This window comes from Macrobrachium nipponense, chromosome 31, assembly GCF_015104395.2.
Source record: "Macrobrachium nipponense isolate FS-2020 chromosome 31, ASM1510439v2, whole genome shotgun sequence".
Taxonomy (NCBI): domain Eukaryota; kingdom Metazoa; phylum Arthropoda; class Malacostraca; order Decapoda; family Palaemonidae; genus Macrobrachium; species Macrobrachium nipponense.
In genome coordinates this window covers 24,962,655-24,987,712 of record NC_061093.1, presented here as the reverse complement: position 1 = coordinate 24,987,712, position 25,058 = coordinate 24,962,655, and the positions used below count along the sequence as shown (strand labels likewise).

Below are 25,058 nucleotides of genomic sequence, written 5' to 3'. Positions count from 1 at the left end.
CCATATAAATGAACATAACCATAGAATAAACTGTAATTTGTCACGTATAATTTATAGCAGCAACTACTGGTACATGAGTCAAATGATGGAATCGGCCGTAATTAAAGAGAGGCAGGTAATGAACATCTCAAAATTAGCATGGGATTCAGATGTGATCGTCAAAATTTTCATTCAACCAACGCTTAAGAAGATTAAAGGGAGATTATCAGCGGGAGTGACCTAAGTTGGCTTACCTCTTGGTATAAATACCACCTTTTCTGTAAACTTTTCTCATTCATCTACCTGAAGAGGGAGACAGCAGTCTCTGAAATATAGTACTTTTTTCTCTCTCTATATTTTGGTGTTTTATGGGCTCCTTTTATTTTATATATATATATATAATATATATATATATATAATATATATATATATATATATACATATAATCAGCCCCAACTATGAATGCCAGAAAGTAAATCGAGGGAGGGTGCGAAAACTGAAGGTACTTCTACGTGTAGAGGAAGAGACAAATGGGGCCATTGATTATTCACACGGAACTCTGACGAACGTGTACGAAAAGTATACGAAAGGAAGGAAAGACAAAAAAATTAGAATAGTGTAGCACATGCAAAATTTAAGCACTGTGCAAGCGCTGTGTCATCAGTTCAAATGACTATGGTTTGAATGTACCCAGAGCAAAATAAATAAAGTACGATACTTTTAAGACTTCACAGGGGATATATATATATATATATATATATATATATATATATATATATATATATATATATTTGTGTGTGTATGTATATAAGATTATATATATTATATGTATACATATAAATGATAAATGGAATTATAATTCAGCTCATACATTATTTCGTGTTTAGTTCACTTACTTGTTAAAAAAAATAACATCATAAAATTCTACAAAAGCACACGAGAGAGAGAGAGAGAGAGATTTTTGATGGTGGGTTCTACTAATGCCGGGCGAGGATGGTGTACTTCAGGACAGCTCCCCTCCGGCCCACCTCAACCCCGCAGCTCACGCCCCATCCCCGTACAACCCATTTTTATGACATGATGGTTTATAGTCGGATGAGAACTGATTGCTCGTTTGCTGTTGTTCCACTCTCTCTCTCTCTCTCTCTCTCTCTCTCCATCACACTTTACGGTTCACCGCATAGAATGATGCCCAGTTAGTTATTATCATTATTATTATTGAATATTATAGCGGTTTCAACGGCATTTAATTTATATAGAATCTACTCAATTCTTCTTATTATCTTTTTCTCATCAGCATTTGGCTGGTATATCAAGTTTCCTATGGACATATAAAGATTTCAGTTGTCTTAGGTTTAGGTCCTCTGACGTGTCGACAGCGCACAAGCAGCCATCTAACAGAGTATACAAGAAAGTGAATTGAGATATGGGGTTTACAGGTATTTATAGCAGGCAGGGCATGTACAATCGGTGGGTAGGTCGGTCTCTCTCTCTCTCTCTCTCTCTCTCTCAGAACACCGCGGGTCACTCGGAGACGAAAACCAGTGACAAATCGCCCTCTGCTTCTGGTTTCCCGTCCACCCCCAAGGCTCCTGTGAGATTTCTAAGCTCATCTGCATTTTGGGAAGGACTCCATTACTTAGATGATGAACTTTGGGAAAGTGCTCTTAGGTATATTAGCTTTGCGCTTTATTCAGGATCCTCGGCTCCTATTCCCTTTTGTTATGTTTGAAACAAGCTCTGGAACCGCTTCTTCTTCCTCCTCCTCCTCCTCCTCCTCCACAAGCAAAACACGAAAAATCGGGTGGAAAGCGTACAAACCACTCAGCCAAGCTCACCCCGTTGGGTTTCTTCTTCTTCTTCTTCTTCTTCTTCTTCTTCTTCTTCTTCTTCTTCTTCTTCTTCTTCTTCTTCTATTTTTGACGGAAAGAAAAGGGAACTAATCCCCTTTGCAGAGCTCTGTAGTTGGTTTTAGGGGATTACTTTTAAAAGTTAGCACATCAATAGCAAGGGATGTTTTGAGGGGAATAGAATTGAGTCAACAACTTTCGGTATGGTAAACAACTTTTTATTTTTTTTTGCTGGTGAAAAATCGCTTCAGCAACTCTAGGAAGAGCGACTTCCTAATGTAGCTGTAGTAAAGTGAATTACGTTGAAATCAGGTAATTCCATTAAGTATGATACTAAATCAGCATCCCTATTTTATGCATTTCTCCTTTGTATGTATTTAGTTTTGCATGTATATATGTACGTACGTATTTGTTTTTTAATGCATATATGAATGGATCAAGAAAATGTAAATACAAGCATTTATCTAGTTTTACACTTACAGAATTTTTTTTTTATTTAATCAAACAAACAGAAGAAGAGATTTCCTTAGACGGAATAGTTGGATCGTAACAGCAATAAGAAAACCTTCATTTGGCATCAGTAGTGTGATGGCAATGAATAATAACATATGAATATTAATAATTTTATTTACAAGGAGGCATTCAATTTATGCTGCATTTTTTACTTAAACGATCTTTCCCTACTATGAATAATGACAAGTTTGCAGTTACTAATGCAATGGGTTACGTTAACTAAAATTAGAATAAAGCTTTTTACTATTATTCATCACAGTCTTTTTTATTTTATTTTTTTAACAAGTGATGAGTAGGAAGAGGGATAAACAAATCTAAGGTATCTAGTATTCTTCAATGCGTGAAATGAATGTAAATATTTCTTTTTTACAGGAGTCATGACTGAGAAATAATAAAAAAAAGACTATTTTATTCATACATCACTTATGCTCAGTTCATTGGTAATCTATGTATCAGAAATTGTCTGTTGGAATTCTATGGCTAGTTCCTAGTTCCTAGTTCCTAGTTCCTAGCAAACGTTATTTCTTCCTTGTACATTCTCCCGTTAGCTAGTATACTATTATTGCCCATTGAGATATATTTTCTTTATTCAGTGGAAGTTCCGCGACTAACCTATTCATGCAAACAACAAACAACCAGGAAAAGAAACCAGGAAAAGAAACTAGTCTTGCAGTGATTCGGATAATAACGCTCTTCTACATCCTGGCTTAGGTTAATAATGGTGACATTATTACGGCCTCATTCTTTTTCATTTCTGTTCCCAACTACTGACCCTAACGCCTCCGCTACCATTAATATTGTTTTCTGCAACAACAACAGAGATAATAATAATTAATGATATCACTATCGTTACGCTGCGTTACGGGTGACCACCTCATCGCTCGCAGGCCAAGGTAATAATAATAATAATAATAATAATAATAATAATAATAATAATAATAATAATAATAATAATATTATTATTATTATTATTATTATTATTATTATTATTATTATTATTATTATTATTATTATTATTATATGATAGCTGTTTCTAAGGCATTTCAGCTGCATAATAATTACCTCCTATGTGCGTCTTATAACCTTTTCAACATCTAGGGCTGTATAAAAATGCGCTATTTTAATGGTTTTATTTCGTCTGACGTTTCACCCTCACGCTCGGGCGGTTATCTATTGAGTTACGAAAGTGATTCAAATAAAGTAAGGGCTTGAGAATGAATTGAATCCGGTAGACAAAATCGGCACAAATTTTTATTCTGCTCCTTAGTTTTTGGATGTTGTAGTAAAGAATGTTACAACTCATCACTGGGTATCAACATAGGCCAAACATGCAATAACACTGTAATGAAGAAATATCGAGACGCATGTTTCGTATAACTAAAATAATGTCAACGCTATTGGAACTAGACATATTAACTGAATTCACATCTGATTTACTTTTAAACTTATACAGATCTTAATTAGCATTCCACACACATAAACACATACATAGAGAATAATTATATGTATACCCCAATCTTGTGGGCTAACGATTAAGTGCGTTCTTTACCGATTAAGAGACAACAGAATAATGCATAATGTATCCGAAAATGGATGATCTGGCAACTGTAGTCGAAGGGTCTATATATCATGGGGATGAATTGACTGTCCTGTAGTCAGCACACAAACTGTTTCGATGGCGATGGCGCTGCCTACATCTAGTATTTGTCTACATGTACTGTCCGAGAAAATTTACCCTTAAATTGCCAGCCTGTTTTTATAGTCATACATTCGTTTTATATCTTAAATGCGTATATCTATCTATCTATCTATCTATCTATCTATCTATCTATCTATCTATCTATCTATATATATATATATATGTATATATATTACATATATAAATAAATAATAAATAAATAAATAAGTAAATATATATATATATATATATATTTATATATATATATATATATATATATATTATATATATACATATATATATATATATATATATACATATATATATCTAGGGGAAGAGAGAGAGAGAAAGAGAGAGGAAAGGATAAAACGGGACAAGCAATGATACAAAACAAAGCTGGCAGGCAATATATAGCATATCCATGGGCCGGGATTAACCGGCCAGTCCCAGGTGAGACATAAAAGAATTCCACGATTTGCTGAGTTTCTGAAGGGCCGGTTTTAGGATTATTGTGCCAGTCGTATATATATCTTACCTCACCAGTGTGCAGATTGAAATTTATTAAGTCACAAGCGCTTTCCGGCTTTTTTCATCGAGTCGTGATAGCATATAGCACTTGTATCTAGTATCAGTTAACAGTCCTTTTGATTTTACAAAAGTTTAAACCAGCTAAATTCCTTTGCTCTGTTTTTAATTATTACTAAGTCGACAGCGTGAGTAATTATTGATTCTAGCTCCTCTTACCTCATGACTATATCTATCTATCTGTACATGTGTGTGTATATTATAGATAGATAGATAGATATCACTCGTTACCGCATAGAAAAATAAAACTGGATGTTGGTGGCTTTATGCCTGAGGCATTGACGAAAGACTGATTTATAGTAGAAGAAATTCCCAATGTATATATATTTATATATATAATACATATATATATATATATATATATATATATATGTATATATATATAATAATATGTATATATATTATATATTATATATATATATATTTATATATATATATATATGTTATATTTATATATACTATATGTTTATAAACACTGTATCCATGCACTAAAATATTATGTTGTAGGAAGCCAACCAAAAATTGGAAAAATTAAAAGTTATTATTTAAGTTTCGCAGAGCTTTTGCAGAGTAAAAGAAATAGCAACATACAAATATACTTTGATACAACTATATACTTGTATATTGGTATTTATTTACCTTGACCATTGTTTTCAGTTTTTGTAACTTTTATCTCTCTTTCTGAAAGAGGGAAAGAACGTTACTCTCCGAAAGCTTAAATAAAAAACTTTCAATTCTTTCCCAATTTTATTGGACCTCATACAAATATTAATATATATATATATATATATATATATATATATATATATATATATATATATATTTATATATATAGACACTCACACGCATATATATATATATACACACACACACACACACACACACACACACATATATATATATATATATATATGCAAATATATATATGAAATAATGAACTCATTAGAACATGTTGCACAGAAATAAAACGTGACTCACATCGAGACCGAATTGGGTCTCCCGAGTGACAAGCCAGGGCGATACCAACTGACCTGTCTCTCCTAGAGGCGGCTGCATACCTGATGTGAGTCAGAAATATACATACATACATACATATATATATATATATATATATATATATATATATATATATATATATATTGTATGAGGTCCCTTGACACTTGCCTGACAAGGGAGACATGCGTGTTCCGAAATAAATAACATTAACTTTTCTACCTTTTGCCGTCTTTATGGGCTCCTTTTATTAGGAACTCCTAATGCTACACATCAGTGAATAAACCGTCTTATGATGTCACGTACATGACAATGTACGAAACGTATAGACAGAATTTCCTCTTGAAGGTATGAATATTTCAATACTTGTTACTTGTGTTCCTAGTAAAGCCTGAAGTGAAGTCTCATAGACATTGTTGGTCTTTATTGGCCAAAATTTTAAAAAAAGTATATTGAAACTATTATCAAACTATCTTACGACCACCACATGGAAAGAAAACTCTTGTAAAAAAATTTTTTTTTATCTTACTGTCGACATCTTGTAAGATGGGTCACAATTCACTCTGAGTAACTTTCCTGTGATATAGTTATCTACATTTTAAATAACCAAACGACCGAAGGCCCTTATGATGAATTACTCTTCGCTTAAAAATAACCATTACACAAATTTTCTGTATTTCTGAATATACCTGTAATAATTTCGTCTGAGAAATCGTACACAGAAGCTTCCGAGTTATAGTTTCGTTTTCATTCGATCCCAACCAAATCACTCGTTAAAACTTGCTTTTCTTCTTAGGCGCGCGCGCGTGTGTGTGTGTGTGTGTGCCCTTCTCTTTTATATAACGTCTTTTATGTTTACTTCTTTATTTGTTGACCCGTCCACTTCAGTCCCCTTCGATACCCTCTCCCCACCACAACCTCCATCAAAAATATTTTTCACCCCTCTGCCTCTCACGCGGGATTTTTACCTTCCCCTGCGATGCACAGAATTATTCCTCTCCTTCACCCTAGTGCCATCTAGCGCGCATCGACGTAACTAAACAGCAGCTGGCACGCTGTGTGAGAGAATGAACACTCTTTACAGTTGACTTCCCGAGGTCTTAAATGACATTTAAAAATTATTTTGTTTTGTAACATACCGGATTTTATCCATTCACTCGTAACTTCTCATTGGCACGTACGTGTATTTCAGAACTCTTAAAAACAGAAAACAGTAAGTGATACATCGCATAACACGCATATACGCGCACAAATATATTCTAGTAGTCACACGTACGCGACTCACACCCACACACATACACTCATATATATATATATATATATATATAGTATATATATATATATATATATATATATATATATAGTATATATATATATATAAATAAACACACACACACACACACATATATATATATATATATATATATATATATATATATATATATATATATATATATATACACACACATGTCCACCATTAAGCCAAGAAATAGAAAACAACAATATTTGTCACATTCTTATTGCAAGACTCATCAGCACTGCATCGAACCCCATACAAATACTGCACCATTCACCTCAGTCTTACACATAAAACACTTAAACATATTAATTTCCTTTGATGACTCTTAGATTCCATTTTAAGTCTTTCTCTCCTTTCCTAATTACACTCTTTTAATCAATCTGTGTTTGTGTGGAGAGAGAGAGAGAGAGAGAGAGAGAGAGAGAGAGAGAGAGAGAGAGAGAGAGAACCCTCCTAAACAAGTGCATTGCTCTGAAGGACGATGAGTAGGTAGCGCAGGTATTTAATGATAGGATATATGATAATGACCCCTATTAAAATTTCAGATTAGTGTATAATGAGAGAGATTTGCGGTTCAGCAAAATGGGATAGACTTAAACACCCCGTGATAAACTACTATGTTAATGACTGTAATTGGCGTTGATATATCAGGTCCTATCTTTACGGGCATTGTTTTCGTCGATTAAAGGTAAAATTAACGTAATAAATAAATTACGGTTTTTCGTGCGGGAAGCTTACCTTAACGTAAGATGATGACAAACTGACATACCTTTCTGACAAACTTATAAGATTGTTCGGCTCACTGTGACGTAATGATATTCCAAGTCGTATCATATCTCTACTACAAGCCGGCGGAATTTTTAAGAAAGCCTGGTTAAAAATCGTACTCCAGTTATTTCCGGACCTGACCTTTTCTTTCCACCTCCGCTCCAAAAACATTTTATTTAAGCTTCTTACAAGGGTTTGACCTTACGACTTTTGTTTCTCAAAAGTATTTACTTTTATTTCAAATGCCTCTCTCTTGTATTAGTAGTCTAGCCATGTAACTTCTTCAGCTCAGGGTGCGAAGACGTAAAAATAAATAAAATATTGGATAATGTACGCACATCCATTAGAGGAAAAATAAAGATTTTTTTGTATATATTCTTGTGGGGTGTTTCAATTTAACATGAGTGATAATAGAGATGTCTATATCTCAGTCTTCTTATGCGTCAAAATTGAATGTTAGGATCCGTAATGTATCTGAATGCGAGTGCATTTTCTAGTAGGAATAGATATGTATGTATAATTAGATCTAAGATTAATTTGCTAAACCTCCTTTCATATTATGTGCAGTGCAACTCGTAATCAGTTTCACTTATCAGGTATCAAATTCATTTATAGAAGTGCTTTGGGATCTCTGTGTGGTTATGGGGGTGAGACAGGTGTGCATAAATGTTTACAGTGATTCATCTTTCATCCTATAGTTGTAAATCTCGCCCAATCCCACCTTCTGCTCTTCACTACATAGACTGGTTTTATAAATGTTTTTCTTTTCATCTGGAATTCCTGAAACAACTTCGTCTAGTCTATAGAATTATGCTCTAGGCATATTTCAGTTAGAGTGGGCATAGATACATGTGAAACCGGCGCGCCCATACGAGTAAATGAATCATTAAAATAAAAATTGTGAGCTCTACTATGCCTTATATATAACTAACATCCATAAAAGGACACATTTTACATATTAAATCTTTAGCCTGAACTTGACCATGGCGACTAGATTGAGCTCATGAGATGTTTCTCGGTATCAAGAACTATTCTACGCCTTTCGTTGTCTTATCTTTCTATGTAAACTGAGCAGTTACCTTATATTTTCTAAGGCAACGAAATCGTATGATTTATTCTGGTAATAACTGACAAGAAATATCTGTAAATTTACAGCTATATGCTACATAATTTACTATTCATTTTAAACATACTATAGCTTTGAAAGGATCTTTTGGAAGTCAAGCAAAAAATTTCAACCCATCCTTCGCCACATTCGGTGCTAAGCCATTAAATTTAACAAATATTGTTGACACACGCGATGACACCGTTTGAAGACACGCGATGTTACTTTCTCTTCGATGCAAATCCAATCACCTTTTTGATACACGATATGCCGTTTTCACGCCACCCCAAATATTAAATTACCAATGCAATAGAGTCGATGAATATTCATGTGTGTACGAAACGATATTGAGAACTCGTAATTCCGTCAAGTGCTAGATGCTTAAAAGCATTTGATTTGCTGTCGTTTCAACTGCCATTCGGTGTTACGTTTATAACCTCTTGCGTTCTTGCATTCCAGCTCGTCCTAGAAGGGGTACGTGGCCACAGCTACACGAGTGACATTGGCATCGACGATGTGAAATTAGCCCACGGGGAGGACTGTGACCACCTCGACGAAGAAGCTCAGAAACAGTACCAAACTAGCGCCCCCGAGACGACCAGAACGACGTCGCCCCTGCCAGAAACGACTTTAAAAGCTGAGATCAGCACCATTTCATCTGGTGGAACTGAATCCACTGCCATCATTTCGTCATCAACAGATATGAGTAATGATATATTGGTTATGGGTGGCAGCAGCACTAGAACGACTGAGTCATCAACGGGATCTGTTTCATCAACTGTGATAGAAACAACGTCTGCTGCATTCCAGACGTCGGGAGGGTACAAGCTGGAATCATCCAGCACTCCAGGGCCCATATTATCAACGACGACAACGGCATATTCCGCTTTTGGTAAGTCAATAACTAACTTTGGTTGATGAGTACGATAAGATATTAGGTTTCAAAGGAAACTAGCGATGCTTTGTAAATACATTTATACCCTATCAAGCATTAGCATGTCTTTTTAATCATGGTCCAGCTCTTTTGTCCAGTTATTTCTAGCCTTTAAATGCTTTCGATTAAATATTCTCGCTTATGTGAACTATGTATGTTCTACGTAAATAGGGGTGAAACCTATCCTTACCCCTTGTTAGTTTTGATACTGTCATACACGTCAGGATTTTAACCATAATTGATGGCCATACGCTGTTTCACAGTTAAATTTGATACAGAACAGTCGTATTTAACCTTTGTGTGATACTTGATTTACAAATTCAGCATCCTTATTCTATTGAGGATATTATTATTTTCATTAAAAGAAAACTATAATCACATGAGTCAATAAAATGAGAAAGTAAATGCACAGTGATATGTAAATCCACATATCACTGTAGAATTATTTTCCCATTATTATCATTAGTATTATTATTTATTTTTATTTTTTATTTATGTTTCTCTTTTGGTCTATCAAAGTTATCCTATTCGACTAGGTGGTTTTTATAATGTCGGGGGCTCCGGGTTGCATCCTGCTACTTAGGAGTCCATCACCCCTAATTATTATTATTATTATTATTATTATTATTATTATTATTATTATTATTATTTTATTAAAAGTAATGGCTACTTCAGCAGCGTTACACTTGTAGAGATTCTTACTCTATTGTGATTATTATTATTATTATTATTATTATTATTATTATTATTATTATTATTATTATTATTATTATTATTATTAGCAAATTAGGGGGTGTGTAAGGGGTGGGGTAGGATGAAACCCTATTAAAAACCATCTTAGGGGTCCCCACTATAACCCTGCCAAGTATCATGCCCAGCGGAGCAGCCGTTTGGCCGTGATTGAATGACAGACGGACGGACAGACATAACGCCCATTATAGTAGGATTGATATTATTATAGTGGTATATTTAGGTAGAAGACCCTCTTTCAAGCATGTTCTATTGAAGAAGATTACTGCTTCAGCTGCATCGATTTTATAGAAATTCTTTTCTTTTCTTCTTATTACGTCTTTTTCAATGTTGCATAAATTAGCGAGTAACGTGCCTATGGGAGGCATAGGGAAAAGTCAAGATAGATTAATTTGTAAATATTATTCCAAAGTAAGTCACATCTGGCGTGCATTATCCGTAGATTAATATAATTCTAATATAATAGTATATATAGTTTGAAGGCCATCGTTTCTTCTGGTTTCGATCATGTATTTTCATGGCTGTGGCTTTGGGTAGACTGACGATGGATTCAGGTTCTACCCTATTTATAGTCGGGGGTCAGCAGGGGGTGTCCTTCGCCAGTCTATGGAACACTGAAAAGCATAATAAGAAGAATAGAAAAGAATTTCTATAAATCAATGCAGCTGAAGCAGCAATCTCCTTCAATATTATTATTATCAGTACCTAATGATTACTCTGGGATCACAATGATAAGTTCCAATGGATATAAATACTCGTCTTTATACGAGAGATCTGAAGTGAGATGTCCTTAGAACTTAATTCTTTTGACGCATTAATTTCTCCACCATCTATTACCTATCACGTTCCTTATTCAATCTATAGCTTAAATAAAGTTTAAAGGTCTTACGTGAAGTATCACTGGATGAATCACAGTGAAGACGATATTTAGCTTCGTAAGTGTTCATTGCATTACCATGAAGCATTATTATTTTCTCCTGGACTGAGCAGTTATATGTCAACATGGGAAATGATTTATCTAAACACAGGGATGTTCCATGATGATGGTTATTTTAAAGATCATAAAACTAGTGCCATAATATCTAAAAAATCAAAACATAATACGAATTTCTTCTATGTGTTCTATGGACTCCACCTTGTGACCTGCTGTATTTCAGTCTAGAGCTAACTTGGCCACCAAAGCCTCGTAGATGGTACGTAAAGATCTTAGGAGCAAAAATTTCCGCCTCAAGCCTCTTTTGAATTACCCTCATCAATGACAGTACGAGTACATTAATCCTGAGGCCAACGATTCTGATTGTTTCATTGGCGTGCCTCGGCAACCTATGGGTCAACAGTACGTCTGATTTCTTAACGTTTCGAAAAGGAATCTTTCAGAATCGTCTCATAAATGTCTTCATCCTCTTTCGAAACAGCGATCGGAAGCCAGGGTGAGTAGTGAAGTGATCAATATCGGGGATTGTGACGCAGTGATCGTAAATAACCACCAACAAAAATTCGATACCAAACAACCTCCAATGCCTAAATACAACGGATTTTGGTCTTATATTTCTTTTTCCACGTTTCCCTCATTCTTCGTCCCCTATTGCTGTTCAAGTGTTGATTATTTTCACTTGTCTCACTTTCATCTTCGTTGTTTGGGTATACCTTTATCTGACATGCCATTCCTATCTGTCTTTGAACATCTCTATTGATTTTCACCCTTCTATTTGCCTGTCTATCTACATAACTATCTTTGTGCGAAGTTTCCTTTAAATGATATTCTGCAAAGAAATGGTCGATGTGAAGAGAGATGCACGTCAAGAATGGAATCATTCTTTCACTATTTATTTTTCCTTTTCCTCCTCTTTCTCTAAAAAGATTGTTGCCTTTTTCTGTTTATCTTTATTCAAAACAATATTTTTTTATTTGTGAATACTAATCTACAGTCAAAGATTTATCATTAATATTGAAAAGTTCCCGAAATAGTTTTGCTTACTCGTGTAATAATATTGATCTGGCTTGAGATATCAATACTGTGAATTTTGTAAACTTCAGAATCAACAGGGGGGCTATGCTGTCTTTCTCTCTTGTTCCTGCAGTACCAACGACTATTACTTCATAAATGTTTATCATTTTTCACTTCGTCCGTTCTTTTGTTTTCTTCCCCAAGTTATCATTCGTCTTCCAGAAATGTATTTTACTCGCGGTACGTGAATGCATTTTGAAAATATATTGCCTCCGCGTGAAAGAAATTTGTTTTGCATTTTTATGTCTACAGACCACAATGGGAAACCAATAAATCATGCCGGGAGAATTTGACGTTGCCTTTCGCCATTCTTTTGAGTTGGTTTTGGAGATCGTCTTCATACATATTGAAATATGCTGATAAAAAAGCCTTAGGGCGTCTGTTTGCCTATAAATATGATTTTAGCGCAGAAATGCAAAACGCGAAAATGATTTGCATTCACTCATGTATAAGTGCTTTCCATTGTGTGTGTGTGTGTTTGTGTTCACTGAGAAAATCCTGAAATATACAGCTTTGAGTGTGTGTGTGTGTATGAATCCATGTACAAAGCATACATAAAACACTATTTCTTGTCGGCATCGTATGAATATCATTCGTAACGGACACTTAGATAAGGAAGATGCCCTTTTAACTCTGTAAAATAATGACTTCTCTGGTTTTGTTACCGTTCGAAGTTATGTATTGTGTATCGGTATTCAAAAAGGAAAAACTGATTCTGTTAAAATGAGACAAACGAAAGCACTGATTTCCATATGAAGCTGGATCACAACACCAAAAATTATATATATGTTAATGAACCTTTCTCCTTGAGTGACTGAAAGCCCGCTTTTTTGATGAGGGGGAAATTATTCATGAGATGCAGAGGAAAGCAAAGCACTCCAAATGATCGAAGTGATTTGTATAAATACCTGATCATGGCGTTTCTCTACGAATTTAAGGCTGTAGTTACAATCTATGAGGTAAGTAAGATTGATATGACAGTGAATCTGAGAAATGGAGGGTTTTATAGAATAAATTTGCTTTTGAGAGCTCTTTCTACAGACAAAATAACAAACCAATAAACCAGTAGAGAGAGTTACGTTATGGTGTAACTAAAACGAATCAGGTTGGAAGTGATATGTCTCCTTTATTCAATGAGAAAACACTGGTATTGGTTTTCTTAAAGAAAGTCATATTTTGATTTACTTTATATGAAAACAATGCTCCTGTTTGAGATGGGGGAGGGTTGGTGTGGGGTGGGGGGGGGGGGGGGGGTTGCGAACTATTTTGATTTTTAAAAAAAAAAATTAGAATTTAGATTTGGATTTTATGCCTACGAAAAATAGTTAGTGTAATGAATATTACGCTGCAATAATTGTAGATGTGGCATAAATCGCGGCCTTCATGCAATTCAGACACCTGGAAGATAAAGCATTTGAGTTCCAAAGTTCAGCTGCCCCATCTTCGTCTTTTCTGTCGATTGCCAGCTGGTCAAGGCAAAGCCCTCTCTACATTTTTTTTCTTATCAAATGGTGCCATCTGCCGACCTCATTTTCCTCAGTTCTTCCCCTCTAATGGTGATATTGAAAATGAGATGAACGGTAACAGAATGAAGATTTTCATCCGCTTAAAAGACACGTCTACACTTTAGAAGATAATGGTTTCATGTTGAGGTAGGTGTAAGGGAATGTGAAATGAAGCTAAAGAAACCTCCCACCCCCCCACAAAAAAAATCCACAGAAGTAAGCTTATGTGCAGGATAAAGCAAAGATAATCGGTTTTGAATAAAGAAACAAGCACGGTAACCTAATTATAACAACAATACGGAATTACTAAGTAAGGAAAAGAGAAAAATTCGTGATATAGCTTACTAGAAGGAGAAAACTAACCGTGCAAAAAAAAAAGTAACAACAGATAACCTCTCTAAGTAAAATAAAATCAAATTGGACAAGAAAGCGACTTTTTTATAGATGCTCATGAATGGGTATACCATTTCTGTATTTGTCTGCAATACCAAATGTCTCGCTAACATCCATCATAATCTTTACATTTCAGCAATCTATAATGATACTGAGTCGCATTTATTCAAAACATTCTCCGTCAGTGCCGTCCGTGTACCTCACGTGGTTCACTGTAGTCATTACTTCAGGTTCTTTTTCTTTGCAATGTCCTTTCGGCTCCTAGCTGCAACCCCTTTCATTCTTTTTTACTGTACCTCCGCTCATATTCTCTTACTTCCTTCTGACTTTCCACCCTCTCAAACAATTGCGAGGTTTTCTTTCGAACCTTCTTACTGTCAGTTTCCTTTTCAGCGCCGAATGGCTTTATAGGTCCCAGCGCTTGGCTTTTGGGCTAAATTCTATTTTTCAGTTCATATTCAAACCATCTACTGTACTGCAGACTATGTGCTTCCAAGCATTCGGTATAACTTACAATATCTGAAGATTTTGATTAAGATTATATTGAACGCTATTGGACAATATATGGAAAATTAAAGGAATTTATGCTCTGTGATATATATTTTTGCTTTGCCTTTATTCCTCGCATTCGTATTTACTTTGCTTCCATTCCTCTCCGTTTGTTCCCATCTAGTTGCCAAACCTCCCAATAACTGTTACTGCTTAGTGCAACTGCGGAGTTTTCTACTTAGTTTTATTATTCGATCCCAGAACATCATCTCATTCACTTCCTGTATCTATTTATCTTGCTTTCCAACACCTTCAACGCTCTCTTTTTACCATCTTAGGCGCTGAACGACTGAATATAGTACCTCTGTGCTGGACTCTGTTGTCTAATCTCTCTCTCTCTCTCTCTCTCTCTAAACGCAGGGCAGGAATAACTTTTCATCTTGATATCTTTCAGACTCTCTCTCTCTCTCTCTCTCTCTCTCAACATAGGATAGGAAAGGAATAGGTGTTCATACTGGTATCTTTCAGACTCTCTCTCTCTCTCTCTCTCTCAACATAGGAAAGGAATAGGTGTTCATACTGGTATCTTTCAGACTCTCTCTCTCTCTCTCTCTCTCTCTCTCTCTCTCTCTCGTCTCTCTCAACATAGGAAAGGAATAAGTGTTCATACTGGTATCTTTCAGACTCTCTCTCCTCTCTCTCTCTCAACATAGGAAAGGACAATTAGGTGTTCTTATACTGGTATCATTTCAGGACTCTCTCTCTCTCTCTCTCTCTCTCTCTCTCTCTCAACATAGGAAAGGAATAAGTGTTCATACTGGTATCTTTCAGACTCTCTCTCTCTCTCTCTCAACATAGGAAAAGAATAGGTGTTCATACTGGTATCTCTCTCTCTCTCTCTCTCTCTCTCTCTCTCTCTCTCTCTCTCTCTCTCAACATAGGAAAGGAATAGGTGTTCATACTGGTATCTTTCAGGGACTCTCATCTCTCCTCTCTCCTCTTCTCTCTCTCTCTCGCTCTCTCTCTCTCTCTCCTTCTCTCTCACATAGGAAAGGAATAAGTGTCATACTGGTATCTTTCAGACTCTCTCTCTCTCTCTCTCTCTCTCTCAACACTAGGAAAGGAATGTAAGTGTTCATACTGGTATCTTTCAGACTCTCTCCCTCTCTCTCCGGTCTCTCTCTCCTCTCTCTCTCATTCCTTCTCCGTCTCTCCTCTCTCTCTCTCTCTCTCTCTCTCTCTCTCAACGCAGGACAGGAATAACTTTTCATCCTGATATCTTTCAGACTCTCTCTCTCTCTCTCTCTCTCTCTCTCTCTCTCTCTCTCTCTCTCTCTCTCTCTCTCAACATAGGAGAGGAATAACTGTTCATCCCGATATCTTCCAGACCCTGCAAGTGACGATGATCTATCTAGTTGCCGAAATCGGTGCGACGAGATTGCAATAGATCCCGGGACCTGCGGCTGTGATATTGAATGCGCCCACAACCATACCTGCTGCTTGGACGTGGAAGAGTTCTGTGAAGGATGTAAGTGATTTATTTTGCTTTGCTATTCGGGAGAATGAATTGCCTTTTTCCCCTCAGTTTTGATTTATTCTTTGCTGGTATTATGGATTTCAATTTCTTTGATCTCGATTGCTCAGTCAATTTGTTCAATACTAGTTTGGCATGTATATTATAATTATCACTTAAAGGTGGCCGTGTTAGATATGATATATTTGGTGTCATTTATTGAACAAGAACTATTCTTGCTATCATAGTTTTTTTATTCTACAGAGAAAGACTGTTTCAGTATTTATCTTTAAGCAACTGTAATTCTTAGTCGCAAATACGATTAGAAATATGCGCGTAGATTTTGTGACTGATTCTCCAATATTTTTCTGAAATAGACCAGCTACTAGTATATGACGTCAAGAGTAAGCAATTATTTTATGTGATACACAGGCACAGGAACGATGAGATTATGCAGAAGATAAGTACAATTATGTTACTCAGTTTGTCAATTATTTCTTTTCGTCCCACAAGTCTATTTGGTCACCGACTGGCAAAGTACTTCTCTGGGTCTATTAATTCTGGTCTCGTATTTTCGTGACAAAGTTCTTTATTCTCTTTATCAGTTTTGCAACTGAAAGGAGTTGTGATGATCATTTATATTATACGTATACAAATCTATACTTGATAAAACGGTTTTTTCCCTCTCTTCCAGATATAATAACGATGCCTCCACCTTCGCCAGAGCCTGTGGCAACGTCAACATCTCCATCTGTGACTAATGCAGTCGATAGTACAGTTGAACTAACCTCAGCTGTTACAGAGCCACAATCATCGACCTCTGAAGCACCTGTAATGATCATTACCACAGTCCCTGCAACACCTGAAGTCACATCGACGATTTCCACAACACTTGAAATCACAACGAGAGAGGTTACAACACCTAAAGTTACCACCACCACTAAAACCAGCACTGCTTTAGAACCACTCGTAACAGAAATGCCAACAACGAGTACCAGCACTGAGCAGACACAAACACCATTGGTAACAACAGACACCTCAACCAAAACGACGCAGCAGACGACAAAATCCAAGCCTATCGTTCCTAAGACTCCTCCTCCCACAACAACGCTAGAACCTACTACAGAAACGACGACAGAAACACTACAGAATCCACGACAGAGTCAACGACAGTAGTGACTAAGACTCCCTCTACCACAACGACCACAGCTACCAAAGCCATTGAGATATTCACCTCTGCAGTGATGCAATCTACAAAGGAACCATCGACATCTTCCGCGCCATATTCCCCACAACCTGGGATTAGCGGAAGCTCCTCGACGCCTTCCAAAGGCTCGAACGCTGCTACCTCTGCCATCGTCATATCTACTGTCATTATCATCATCATCATCGTTGCTGTGTTGGTGATAGCCTACATCAGAAAAAGGCGAAGGGATAAGCTTCCCGAGGACTCGGATATTCAGTTCCTGGCTCGGGATGAGATTATGATGGACGGGAATATCTTCAGTTTATCCAGCACCATAACGCAGGCTCGAAACTCGGCCATATGAGGGTGGCGAGGGCGCCCAGTCAGCGTCTTGAACGATTCCGACGTGGAATTGTTGCTAGAGGCTAACTAGGCTCCCGTAATGCCGCCATAAAGAAACTTAGCTCTGATGTATTAGCAGGTCAACTTTTAGCGATCTCAAAATAAAGTATATTTTGGTATAAGGTAACACGTTTTTAAAAATTCTGCGTGACCATTCTACAAGTCAGCTTAGTTTTCTCACTATCATTACTTGCTGTTCAGAGCTGAAGATTTTAACTCAAGTACATAAGCTGCATCAGCAAATTGCTCTAGGGCACCTTTGTCATCAAGGCATACAGGGGTGTTTGTAATTATACACAACTGCAGAAGTAATTCTGTTTGCAATTCACAAATGTTCATGAATTTTCGTTCAAATTAGTCTCTGATTAAAATCTCTTGAGTAACATTTGGAGATGTGCTTCATCTTATCATATACTAGGTACCGTTTTCCATAAAAGTCAGCAATTAAATAATTTTTTCAAATAAGAGTGGTGTCCCTGGCTGCTGGAACAATGCCATTTATCATTTTTCAGATTTATGTTATTCATATTGAATTACATAAATCAGTGGCTTTCTCATACTTTAACAGTGTGAATCAAATATCAGAATAATAAAACATTGATTAAGGAAGCTATAACTCTATGTGTAAACGTTAAAAGCCATTAAAATTTAATTAGATTTATATCATTATTAGGTCTTTATTGTGTTTGGATTTTTGGTAATACATGCTGGACTTGAGCGAGCTTCTCCCCTATTCCGAAAATTTGAAAGATGCGTTGCAGTAAATATAAATATATTTTTATATTTATGGACCACTTTGTTACAAACCTATAAAGTCAGATAATAACTACCTGTAATATTTCATTGATTCCGGGATTATCTGAACAAATGTGCAGTTAAGGTAACGAAGCACCTGCACTGTAAACTACACTTACAGTCAAATCGATCTGTTTTAGGTTAATATCAATTATATTTTCTGATTGATGGGTTAAAGTTGTTTGGTTGCAAAGACTTGAGAATCAACCGAATTCTGGCGATGGAAGAGAGGGTCATATAATTGAAATTTACAATCGATAGACTGATCAGCGGAAAGGAAACCAAGTATCCGTAGAGCGTACAAAGAAAACCTCAGAGCTGAAGTAGATCTCTCATATAAAACGCCAATAAATGCAAAATCAGCAGGAGACACGAAGGAGTTTGGAAGTGAAGGGGGAGAAATTCTTTTTATCTTATATCAAAGAAAAACCAGACTTAAACCAGCGGATGTTGGGAGTAAGTGTCAGTTCCTAAAATCGTTTTCACTACACCTAAATTTATTATGAATACTGTGTTTCCCTCGAAAGACTGACAAACCTCGTTTGAAAAGCTGAATATATAAGTCTACTGGGATTTTTAATTTCTTCTATGGAGGCACCCAACGATATTTCCAAAATGCATCGATGTTGACCCATGCCTCTCGAAAATGTAGATGTATTTACCTTTTTTTTTTATTTTATTAGAAAAGCTAACGACTTACCATGAGGAGTAATATATCTATGAATATTAGAAAGTAATAATCAATAAAAGATAGAATCACTGATCTTTTTCGCATTTTGCTTGACAGTGCTACGGTGTTGCACTGAAATTACCCGCATGATATAAACTCTAAATTGTACAAGTCCACTTTTTCGTGTGTAGTCTTTTAAGTGTATTTTTGTTACGTACTCGCGAATGAAAAAAGTAAAGACTGTACATTAAATATACAAAATTATGATTTAGTTTATCAAATACAATACCAAGTTTCAACAGCAGTTTCTTTGATTTCATTATGACGTACTTGTGGATGTACTGTTCACAATAGCATGGTTTCTTATTTTATGTATATTTATATATCACTACATAACCACACACACAAACGCAATCATGTACATGCAACATACACACATACACACACACACACACACACACACACATATATATATATATGGGGGGATATATATATATATATAACGTATAAAAGAGAACAAGAAAAATTCACAAGTTACGAATTTGGAAAAGGTCATATTACATGAGTTGCCTCTACTCGTATATCTTTCTCTGCATCCTCTTAACATAACGCTTTCCAATTGCTCAGTTGTTTTTAAAATGCATCCTTTTGTAATGCTTCCTAGATTACTAAATTCCCATTTTGGTATTTGCCTTAACACTCTGTAAGAGATACTGAAAGATTCTTTAACAGGTAAACATGTTTTCATGGAGTCATGAGATGACTCGCTATTTCTAAAACATTCGTCCCTAATGTGAACGAACAATGACGGAAAATGTTTAAGCAGTAGTCTTTGCATTTAAAAGATTGTCTTTCACTCGGTACAACTGAGTTTTTTTCTGTGTCGGGATATTTTGTTTCGTAAACAATAGGTGTAAGTTAGTTCACCTAATACAAAATACGTTCATGGAGGAGAAGGCAATCGTTGTATAGGTTTAGAATTTTGATAATTATTTTTAATGTAAGGTTACTAAATAAACGATATGGCCAGTAGAATATCTTTCAGTTCCCTTGTTTGTAAGGAAGATAGCAATATTCTGCAATGAGTGATCTCTAACTAGGTATATGCTATCTATATATCTTAGTGTGATTCTATGGGTGGTGGAGGTTACACCGCACTTTCTCACCTTCCTGTACATTTTACTTTTCTTTCTTATGCCCTTCTTACCCTTTAAAGATCTAGATTAACCCTTATGGAGGCCATTTTGTACTCTCAAAGTTGATACACAAATACATAAACACATGCTACTGCAGTAATCGTCAAAGGATTACACTATGAGGTTTATGTAAGGATATTGTTGTGGAAGTTTTCTGCCCAGGGGATCATCCACGATTCAGTAGTTGAATAATTAATGCGGTAACAATCGCACATACTTATGTGTCCACTGTCTTACTGACAGGGACACCAGGTACTCTATGACCGAGTGTGGTATCGTGTATGTGCAGGCAGAGAGAGAGAGAGAGAGAGAGAGAGAGAGAGAGAGAGAGAGAGGAAGCAATTGCCCTGTACTAAAAAATAATGAGCAAGTAGTGCAAGCATATAATGATAGGATATATGATAATGAGAGTCCATTAAATTTCCAGATTAGTGCATAATGAGAGAGGTTTAGTATCCAGTAAAAATCATGGTTGTAAACCAACATGTGATGAACTTCAGTGTTAATGACTGTAATCGACTTTTATTTATGATTTCCTATCTTCGTGGATAATATTTCTCTGGATTAAGCGCAGACCAGTCAACTACACGTAATTGTGCATTTATTGCAGTAATAACAGACTTTTTACCCATGAACTTAACATTATAAGAAACGGTTGAGCCAACTAGAATATGATTGATGATAAACCTTTTACCGGGTAACAATTTTTCAACGATAATCTAAAGTTTAAGGTCATGCGTGCAAAATAACTTCCCAATCTATTTTGTATTCAGAACTGTATATGTTACAGGCAGATAGCGAAATGCGCTTAGGGAAATTTGATCCCCAGGGGATAGTACTAAACATGGGGAAAATACTTTTGACACCCCAAGGGCTAGTACTAAACGTGACGAAACAGTGTAGGCGAGTCTTTGTTTCGCTATGTTTAGTACTCGCCCCTAAGGGGATCAAAAATCCTGAAGTACAATTCGCTATCTGCCTGAAATTTCAGCCAGTTCGTTAAATGACAGTTTTGCTATCTGCTTGTAATATATATATTTTCAAGAAGTTGTGACTCTACCTCTTAGGATGTACCAGGTCTACCTGGCCCAGCTGGTAATTCTTGAACTAGTCTCTCGAGCTCAGGGAATGAGCAGCTGGTTGCCTTGTTTATGCTTCTTCAGCCAAAAAACTAGATCCTTAATCGAAAAGTGTGGCCTTGCTTAGGAGTAGCACTGGACGAGATGGTTGATAAGGTTAAGGCGTTAAATACTTTGACTTGGCTCCATTTCTGGACTCTTGGAAGGTGACCTTGGCTAAAAACCAACTGGAAGGGCAGGGGGGCATTGGGATCATTCACCTACCAAGAACCGGATATCCTTTAGTGTCTTTGGTCAAGGAATTGGCTGGGGATTCTGTTACTAAAATCGACGAGAATAATTCAGAAATGGCCCTTGGCCCAAGGCATATGGGTTTCTAAACACTAAGTATAAATTGAAAATGGGAAATTGAAACGTAAGAACACGGAATAAAACTAGAAAGATATAATACAATATGAATTCAGGAGATATGGGTAGAAGTAATAGCTGTTAGTGAGACTTAAAAAAATGGAAAACGAGAGACTCGAAGAAGTTAATGGGTATGTTTTTTCAGAAAGAGTAGATGGATTTAAAATGAAATTTATACAGAACTACAGTGTGACAGTTGAAATACCAGTGAGAGATATGAATATGAGAGTTAGCGATGGCGATATGAACGCAATGTTACAGGAACAATGAACATACAGAGGTACCAGAAGATGTGGGTGACCCATACTTACGTGTATGGGTACCATGAAGGAGGAGGAGGCCTGTAGATGAGTGGAGATTTGTAGACGCCAAAGAACGAGAAAGACACGAATGGCGGAACTTCACAAAGACCCTTCGAATCATGTGGTTTTAGAGGCAATGACGATGATGACGACATACCGTTGGTTCGAATATCTACACCGATATCGAAACAAACATCAGTAACTCAAAGATTTGAAGTGTTGATGGGCCTTGGCATTTAGACACTAGCAAATGAATATTAGAATATGTAAAACGGAAAAGATCCTTAAAAGGGATTATCATTTTTATCATCTATAATTTGTTTACTTTCCCAGAGGGTTGGAAGCTTATTAACGTACCTAGCAACCTTCCAGAGTGGTAAACTCATTTGCAACGAAAGGTAAAACGAAAAACGAGGAAGATGTAGATAGAAAACATATATGCAAAATTATAATAACCAATTTATCAAGTATGTAATCAACGAAAATAGGAATAAATGGCGTAGTAAAAATAACACCTTACAGAAATAAGAAAATACATGGAGAAAACAGAAACACAGATTAGTTAATATGAATGCAGTAGAAATCGGAATGCGGTTTGCACTGGCTATGGAACATCTTAGCCTGAGGAACGCAGGTGATTTATGTACTATTTTGAGTAATGTAGCTGACTGGTAACCGAGTTGATCGAGTAATCAGATATAGCCAATATGATTCTGCCACCGATCAAGCAAAACACGAGAAAGTTGAGTGTATATAGTATACCCTAACCACTTGATAATATTTACCATTTCCACACGGCTTGTTAAGTAATCTGTAGGTCTTTTAAGAAAAAGCATAATTTCTTTTTCTAGCTTTCCCGCTGCACTGGCTACAAAAATCTTTATATACATGGCATGTTTTTTTTTTTTAAATTGTGGTGCTAATTGTGCGCTATAACAACTACATAGGAAAGAAAACTCCTGTTTTCATTGTTATTAATTGCACCAGAAAGTCCCACGTGTTCAACGTTAAATGCCCCTATAATCTATTCTAAAAAGGAATGGTGTGCCAACTCAACATTGTAATACTAAACACGAAATCTAATTCAACTTCTGCTTGCTATTCAGTTTCTCTATTGCACCGCAGGACTGCTACTTTTCACATAGTTGTCAGTCAAAAGAATAACTGAATTACATCCAAATATGTATCTATATTCATTTTCTTGTCTCGTGTCTACAAGTCTATCACTTTCTTTGCAAACAACATCTCGTCTTATGTTGACTCTCTATCGGTGGACATGGAAGCAGCAATTCAGTGTATGCATTTGATATATTTATCCATTTGATATAAGCAAAAGCACGTAACTTAATCCTTGTAGACATGCAACATGGTATTCTTATCTTTGGGAGGCATGCAACATAACTTAACCCTTCTGATTAACAGAAACTGGATAGATTTACATATGCGTATGTATAGTGCACGCGATTGTCTTTCGTTCTTTTTTTATATATTTTTTAGGTGTACATTTCTTTTGCCATTTTTTTAAATAATTAATTATTAGATTGAAATAATTATCCAATGGGGAGGAATGTATCAGGGCCGTTTAAGTCTTTTGATTATTTTTTAGCCCGAGTAGGAAGACATTTACATAACGATTCTTGTGTCATCTATAATCAGAAACAGCGACAGCAATGGATAGTAGCTAGAAGAAATTAAGTAAAAGAAATAAGTGTTACATCCCCAAAATGTAACAATGTTTTTACTTCCCTTCAATAGATTTCAAGCATTTGTGATCCAGACCGGGCAAAGAAGACTGTCAGTGATCACAGAAAATAGCTCAAGGGTAATGAATGTCCAGCGAAAATAGGAAACTTTGAAACATTATAGAGACCGCGGTCTCGTGATACCCGGATCACTAAACTATATGCGGAATGGGTACGGGGGTACTAAAATGATTGTTGGTGATGTGAATAACGAACCCACAGAGTCAACAAAAGTGGAAAACCCATACCTACGTGGATGAGAATCACGAAAAAAGTAAAAAAGAAGAAGAAGAAGAAGAAGAAGAAGAAGAAAAACAAAACAAAACTCTAGGGGCTACAAATATTGTCAACAACAATATTCACTAAACAGTTCCTTTCTCGTTGAAATAGAATTATCCCCGAAAAGTAATATATTTGCCCAAAAGATTTAAATATGCGTCCATAAAACTTTTTTGTTGAATGACCCTAACATTAAATGAATCCACAGATACAAAAATGTTTATAACTTCATGATTTATTCATTAATATCGAATTTACAGGCTGCTAAACACTTCTCAAAGCCATAAAAATAAGAATAGCAAATAATAAACGCTTTAGTCAATAAACCGTCCTTTTTGGTAAACACGTTTTTCGTGGATTGGTTGGGCGTACCACTGAGCTAACGAACTTTTAAAAATGTAGCTTTTGAAAAGTAATTTCTTCAATTATTTAAATATTTATATATCTTTCTCATGAATAACTGAATCATCATTGATAACCAAGCAAAATGCAAAAATCCATCATCAAGAGCAAGTCGTAAGCTATCTGGTGATAATCGAGGCAACAAGACCATTAAGCCTTAATTGACGTATGCTCGAAAATCGTGAATTCTGAAATGACTGCATTTTCCTTATCGACAAAGGAAAGATCCATGGA

General features: G+C 35.9%; 1 protein-coding gene across 1 annotated transcript in view; it reads left to right on the top strand.

The window, feature by feature from the left end:
• Window positions 1-19,715, top strand: part of LOC135206696 (MAM and LDL-receptor class A domain-containing protein 2-like) — a 267,118-nt gene extending 247,403 nt beyond the window's left edge. The window contains exons 6-8 of the mRNA XM_064238119.1: window positions 9,231-9,663; window positions 16,238-16,378; window positions 17,058-19,715. Coding sequence (XP_064094189.1) covers window positions 9,231-9,663; window positions 16,238-16,378; window positions 17,058-17,539 — 1,056 coding nt within the window. The 3' untranslated portion in view covers window positions 17,540-19,715. The remainder of the gene's footprint in view (window positions 1-9,230; window positions 9,664-16,237; window positions 16,379-17,057) is intronic.
• Window positions 19,716-25,058: the final 5,343 nt, after the last annotated feature.